The 7019-nt window shown below is 48.0% G+C and overlaps 1 protein-coding gene across 2 annotated transcripts in view; it reads left to right on the top strand.

The window, feature by feature from the left end:
• The first annotated feature begins 768 nt into the window (after positions 1-768).
• MAP3K21 (mitogen-activated protein kinase kinase kinase 21) overlaps positions 769-7019 on the top strand; it is a 57551-nt gene continuing 51300 nt past the window's right edge. Inside the window, exon 1 of one of the 2 annotated variants that reach the window (XM_032242323.1) lies at positions 769-1885. In XM_032242323.1, coding sequence (XP_032098214.1) covers positions 1069-1885 — 817 coding nt within the window. In that variant the 5' untranslated portion in view covers positions 769-1068. The remainder of the gene's footprint in view (positions 1886-7019) is intronic. The other variant, XM_032242322.1, reaches the window with a different exon arrangement.

Below are 7019 nucleotides of genomic sequence, written 5' to 3'. Positions count from 1 at the left end.
ATCATCATGAAGCTTCTGGGACTGTAGTGACCACAGGTCACTCTGCGCTGCGATCCGTAACCTAGTCAGTTCTGAATGCACGCTGGCTCAAACGCACTTAGCCTGGTGATGTGCCTCATGCACTGGCCCAGGTCTGGCACTGCGCTACAATTTCTCCTGCCGCCCGTTCTGGGATTCCCTGTCACTCTCAGAATTGCAACTCTCTCTCTCTCCCCCGCCACATCCTGAGGCCCCCGATCTTCTCCACCCTCTCCCACCGCCTCTTGGAGAAGCGTCCTCAGCCTTACCTTTAGCTTAATTTAAACTTTCCCGAAAATGTATAGCGGGCGACTGCAGACCCCGCCTCGCAGACCACGTGGGCGCGGCTCACCATTGCTCCAGAGCACCTGCTGCGGGGGTGGGGCGGGACTAGCAAGGCGGGCCCAGGGGGAGGGACCGGCCCAAGGTGGATGGGGACGGGCCCGGCCACCAGGGGCGGGACGAGGCTCTGGGGACAGGCATAGAAAAGGGAAGTGAACCTGCCGTGGGCGGGGCGGGCTGGTGCGGTTGGGGGGAAGGGTGGGGCGAACCCAGAAGGGCGGTCCCATAAGGCGGGCGCAGACTGGGCACTGGAGACGGGTCACGAAGGGCGGAATGAACCTGGAGAGGGCGGGGCGGCTCGGGAGGGGCGGGAAGGCCCTGGGGACAGGTCCAGGGGGCGGGCCCGGGGCTGTGTAGAATGAACCCGGAGGGGGCGGGGCGGCCCTGGCGCGGGGATAGGGTGGGGCTTCCCAGGCTCCGGCTAGGGAGCGCGCGGCGGGCGGGCCGCAGGCCCAGGGAACGACCATGGTGGGATATCGCCCGCGGCTGCGGGTACCGCTGCGCCAGCAGAGGCGGCTGGGCCGGAACGGGGGCCGAGGCCCGGCTCTTTGGGCAACGAGCCCTTGATCGCCGGCGTCACCGATCGTGATTCCTCTCCTTTGCCATCTCCCGGTGCCGACCGCCACCCTGCCGGACGATGCGCGCCCGCGGCAGCCCAGGAGGCTGAGCCCAGCCTCCCGCTCCGCCCTCCCCGCACAGCTGCCCCTCATGGCTTTGCCGGGCGCCGAGGGTGCGGCCGACACCCCGGTGTCCTCGGCCCAGGGAGCCCCTGGAGGCTCCGCGTCCTCGTCGTCCACCTCCTCGGGAGGCTCGGCCTCGGCGGGCGCGGGGCTGTGGGCCGCGCTCTATGACTACGAGGCGCGCGGCGAGGACGAGCTGAGCCTGCGGCGCGGCCAGCTGGTGGAGGTGCTGTCGCAGGACGCTGCGGTGTCGGGCGACGAGGGCTGGTGGGCCGGCCAGGTGCGGCGGCGCCTCGGCATCTTCCCCGCCAACTACGTGGCTCCCTGCTGCCCTGCTGCCAGCCCCGCGCCCCCGCCTGCGCCGCCGCCCCCACGGCCCGGCTCTCCGGTGCACGTCGACTTCGAGCGGCTGGAGCTGAAGGAGCTCATCGGCGCGGGGGGCTTCGGGCAGGTATACCGCGCCACCTGGCAGGGCCAGGAGGTGGCGGTGAAGGCGGCACGCCGGGACCCGGAGCAGGACGCGGCGGCGGCGGCCGAGAGCGTGCGGCGAGAGGCTCGGCTCTTCGCCATGCTGCAGCACCCCAACATCATCGAGCTGCGCGGCGTGTGCCTGCAGCAGCCGCACCTCTGCCTGGTGCTGGAGTTCGCCCGCGGCGGAGCGCTCAACCGCGCGCTGGCCGCCGCCAACGCCGCCCCGGACCCGCGCGCGCTGGGTCCCCGCCGCGCGCGCCGCATCCCTCCGCACGTGCTGGTCAACTGGGCCGTGCAGATAGCTCGGGGCATGCTGTACCTGCACGAGGAGGCCTTCGTGCCCATCCTGCACCGGGACCTCAAGTCCAGCAACAGTAAGTGGGTCCGGGGGAGGTGGGGGGAAGACTACCTCCCCGCCAGCCCAGGGCGGGCTCCGCAGGACAGACATAGTACCAGATGGAAAGATGCCGGGGTCAGCCTTAGGGCGCCAGCAGCACCTCATGCCCAGGCCTTCAGGGCTTGGAGGTCCAGCTAGTCCTTGTTAGTTGCTTTGAGGCTGGTGACTCACTTAACCTTGACTTGTCTTTGAAAGCTTTTTTAAAAAACTCAGGCCAGACTTGCTTGTAAGTGAAACATTTGTAAAATACCTGGATCTCCTAGAAACCTCAGGGGGCAGTTCGGCCTTTCAATACTAGAGGTGATTCATCTGGGTAGAACTTTGCAAACCGAGACCTTCTGCAGGTTATGTGGAACCGTCCTCTTCCAGTGGCCTTCTTCGAAGTCCCCGAATGCACTCGGGGGCGTCAACTTTACAAGTGCGGTATTGAGGGTGCTGTTCGCCTATTCTAAATATGACTTTACGTCCCTTACTTTTTCCAGAGACTTTTTTCATCCAGATGTCTCTCTATGGGCAGGGTGCCGTGGCTCACGCCTGTAATCCCAACTCTTTGGAGGCCGAGGCGGGGGGATCACCTGAGGTCAGTAGTTCGAGACCAGTCTGGCCAACATGGTGAAACCCTATCTCTACTAAAAATACAAAATTTAGCTGGGCGTGGTGGCAGGCGCCTGTAATCCCAGCTACCTGGGAGGCTGAGGCATGAAAATCACTTGATCCTGGGAGGCGGAAGTTGAAGTGAGCGAGATCGCAGCCACTGCACTCCAGCCTGGGGGATAGAGCAAGACTCTGTCTCAAAAAAAAAAAAAAAAAAAAAAAAATGTCTCGTTCTGTGAAGTATGATTTTATTATTGGTTCAATGTCCTCTTTTCTCCAGACAAGAGGCAGTGGTATGCATTGTAACGCACTATTGGGTTAATAACAAGTGCATTGTCCTTGCACAAGTATCTGAAATCCTGAAGTCCTGGCCAGTGTCATTGACTTTGTTTATAAATCAGGGTGGATTTTCCAGATGTCAATAAAGAACTGACAAATGACTTACATGCAAATTCTATTAAACTTTGCTGTATGAAAGAGTCTATAGAATTGCTGTTTGATGTTGGTTCTTTAATAGTGAAGATCGCTTCATATCCTCAAAATGAAATGAAATCCTATGAAAGGTTAAAGGATGCAGCCAGAACTGGCATTGGCCTGCAAGAGCTGGAGGTCTTTCAATCCTGTGCAACCTGCTAGGACAGGAGCTAGCTCAAGTGAAAACATTGTCCCTAAAGAAGAGTGACAAGAAGAAATGTACTTGAAAATTACTAATATAGCATTTTCACTGGGAATTGTAAATAACTGGAATGTTATAGCTAAGCATTGAATACTTCTAGGTTTTATTTCATGATCCTCCTTCCCCCCAAGTCTCTCTATAATTTAGATTGCATCTGCTTAGGCGATGAGAGCAAAGTCTAACAAAATATGTTGTTAGTGGTAGTGGTAGTGGTATATTCTTAGTATTCTGAGAGGCCACAGGAGGACTCTAGCAGTGCTTGCTTTTGAACTGTGTTACAGTAAAAACAGAGTGCAATTTCCTAAAATATACTTTTCTTTCAATAATATACTTTTCCTTCAATAAAAGGAATGTCTGACCAGGTGCTGCCATGGGATGGCTGACTTGTCCATGTGTCCCATAAGCCCTCTTTCCAGCGGTGTCCTGAAAGCCTGTGTCTGCTGGGAGTTTTCTGTAGAACCAGGTATTTTAAGGACATCAACAGCACAATTCATTCCTTCTCCTGCCTCTTGGCAATTGCAGGCAACTCTGTGACAACACAGAACCCAACATTCTGCAAATATATCCAAATAATCAACACAAGCAAACACTTAGGTTATACTGATCCTTAGGCTAACAATCCATAGGATTTATAGATCAATCAACAAACAATCCATAGCAATTATTGCAAATAGTAAACTTTCTTAAACTTTTATAAAATACAAATGTTTAAAGTACTCCTAATATTATTAAATGGTAAAAAGAAATAGCATGACCCTGGAATAATAACTATGGCTGAACAGTTTTTACTGACACCAGAAAAACTTGTATAGTGGAGTATAGACTACTTTGTATACAGTAGATATTACATAATTTGAAGGTGATTACATGCTGCTACTTAGTTTTTGGAAGCCTTTTAATTCTCAGAATAAATTGCCAAACTTCCTGGAATATTTTAATGTCTATGATTGTCAGGCAAGACTCCCTTTGCTTTAAATTGTTGTACTCTTATAAAAGACTTAATTAGCTAGTCACTAGCCTGGCCAAGTATTTGTTACAATATGACCATTATTATAGTTATTTAATTACTGTAAAATGAAAAGTTCCACTGGAGTCTAAAATGTGCAAACCATGGGACCTCACACATGGCCTTTATCCTGAATGTCTGACTTTATTTGTTCAATGAATAAATGTAGATTTGAAATTTTCTTCTGATATATGAAGCTATAACTTCTTGTTTAGACTTTTGAGTATAACAGATACTCTATTGCAGTATGTTTTGTTTGACTTTATTGGATATTTGCTAATGGTGGTAGTGAGTTAGTGATAATGTAAACAAGGTTTTAAAAATCAATATTGAATTTTATTTTCACTCTGTAGTGTACTCATGTACCAAAGAGCCAGTAGAAGACTACTTGGAGCCAATTCAGTGGAAATTACTGTTTTAAACAAATGTTTAAATTTGTCTAGAGAATATGTTACTCTTGACAGATTTTCTTTTATCTTTTCTAGTAGATCTTCTTAAGTTTGCATGTATCTTGTGAGGGAATGTTTATGTCTAGATAGCAGCTGATATGTTGTGAATGATATAAACAACTTTGTCCCTTTTCTAACAGATAGCAACAGTTTGAAAGTTGTGCCAAGTTAGCAAGCTTTAAGCATCATTTGTTATAAATAAATACTAGGCCTTGTAACTCCACCCTGGATTCAAAATAAGTAGTAAACACTTTATGTAATTCTACCTATATGCACCCCCCAGAGAACAATACAAGGCAACCTTGGGTTACTGTGAAAATTGCCAGTGTTGTAGGCATTTACAGAAGAGAGAAACGTCATGGAGAGCTGGAACTCATTTAACACTTTGGGAATGCCTACCCTGTGGCAGTCACTTCTGGGCTCCAGGAACACATGGCAAGCCAGACAACGATGACAGCATTTTTGCCATCATAGAGCTTGGTCTGATAGGGAAGATAGATGGCAGTCACTCATTCACAAATAGATTAGTAAGTGCTGTCAAGAAACTTAAGCATGGTGAGGGAAGGAGAGTAGTACCGTGGAGAATGGGGGTGCTATTTCACACGGGGTGCTCTAGGGAAGGCACCCCAAGGAAGGGCCACAAATTAGTCAAGCAAAGACCCAGGCAAAGGAAAAAGGAAGCAAAAACAAGCCTTCCATATTGGAGGAGTGAGGAAAAGGCTGGTGAGGAGAGGCATGTGTGGAGCAGGCCTAGCAGGCCTCCTTCTGCTGTGCACGTGGACGGTTCACTCTGAGTGATGGCACTGGCTTCTGTGAAGAAGGAACTGCATGGGCCCGAGTGATGGCTGTCAAGGTTGTCTATATGAGAGGAGGCACCAGCTCTGCCCAGAATGGTAGCAGTGGAAGTATTTTGCAGGGAGGTTCTCAGCAGGCTGTGAAGATGAAATATTGCAATATAAGAATGACTAAGGAGGGTTTGAATTATTAGAATTTTGTTTAAGAGTTTTATTTATCAAACTGCAAAAGTGCAGGATTGAAATAACGTTATGTGGCATCATTTATGGTTTCTTTTTTCTTTTTGTGATATTGCTTATTGTGTTCTTTTTTTTTTTCTTAAGAGGAAATAAACTTTCCATGGGAAACTGAGCCACAAATTATGGTAGCTACTTCCTTTTATACCTTTTATGTCAATGATTAAGCATCTATTATTTCAATTGTTGTTAGCCTTTTGGTAATAATTATTATCTACAGTATTATTTACAACTACAACTACATCTACAATAGTTGTATATAAATACCATGAAATGCCATTTGGAGCTCTTCCTATGACAGATTGCAAAAGGAATATAAATTTTTTGTTTTAGCTTTTTTCATTAGTACTGTGTAAATAAAGGAACTATCTGAGAAAATTATGGAAAATGTAATCTCCAAATAAGATGTTTAAATAGTTCATCAGAGTGATTTGGGGAAGCTGTTAATTACACTATTATCAGTTATAGGGCATAAGTCCCCTTCTCTCTTCTGTTCTGTTACTCAGGACACCTAGCTTCATGCTATAGCTGCTTCCTGTTTCAGGAGGCACAGAGAAGTCAGTCCAGATGTCCCAATAGTAATTGAGGTCGACATCTGCTTTTGACACAAGGTTGGTGAAAGATTAGACTTTTAGAAGAACAGCAATCACAAAAGAGTCACCACATCTTCCCCCATCATTTTCATGCTTGCATATTAAAAAAATAAGTAGCTGACCAGGCATGGTGGCTCATACCTATAATCCTGACACTTTGGGAGGCCAGGGTGGGAGGATCACTTGAGCCCAGGAATTTGAGACCAGCTTGGGGAACACAGTGAGACCCTGGACTACAAAAATTAAAATAAAATTAAAAAATAGGCCATGTCTTATTTTTTGTAGTTGTGAGAGGTATAGCTAGTCACATCTGAATTATGCAAACTATCCATATTTGATCAGTTTTGTAATTATTATCAGTGATATCAAAGCATGGTAAAGGAGACAGAGAAAAGTATCTACCCATTTAGGAAGATCATTTGTAAACCCTGCTTTCTCACACTAGCATTTAAGTGTTAAACTTCACCAGAATAGTGCAGGTAAGGGAAAGAGCATTGGCTTTTTTTTTTTTTTTTTTTTTTTTTTTCTCTTGGTAATAAAAGGTCCTGCTGTATAGACCAGGCTGGTCTTAAACTCCTGGACTCAAGCCATCATCCTTCCTCCTCAGCCTCCCAAAGTGCTGGGATTACATGTAAGATCCACCACTTCTGGCTCTAGCATTGACTTTAAAGTCTGTCACATCTGGATTTGAATATCAGTGTCATAATTTACTAGCTGTGTGACCTTGACCAAGTTATATAACTTCATTGAAGCTGAATGTCT

This window comes from Sapajus apella, unplaced genomic scaffold (assembly GCF_009761245.1).
Source record: "Sapajus apella isolate SASKATOON/1434 unplaced genomic scaffold, GSC_monkey_1.0 scaffold49, whole genome shotgun sequence".
NCBI classification, from domain to species: domain Eukaryota; kingdom Metazoa; phylum Chordata; class Mammalia; order Primates; family Cebidae; genus Sapajus; species Sapajus apella.
This window is presented reverse-complemented; position numbering and strand designations above follow the sequence as displayed.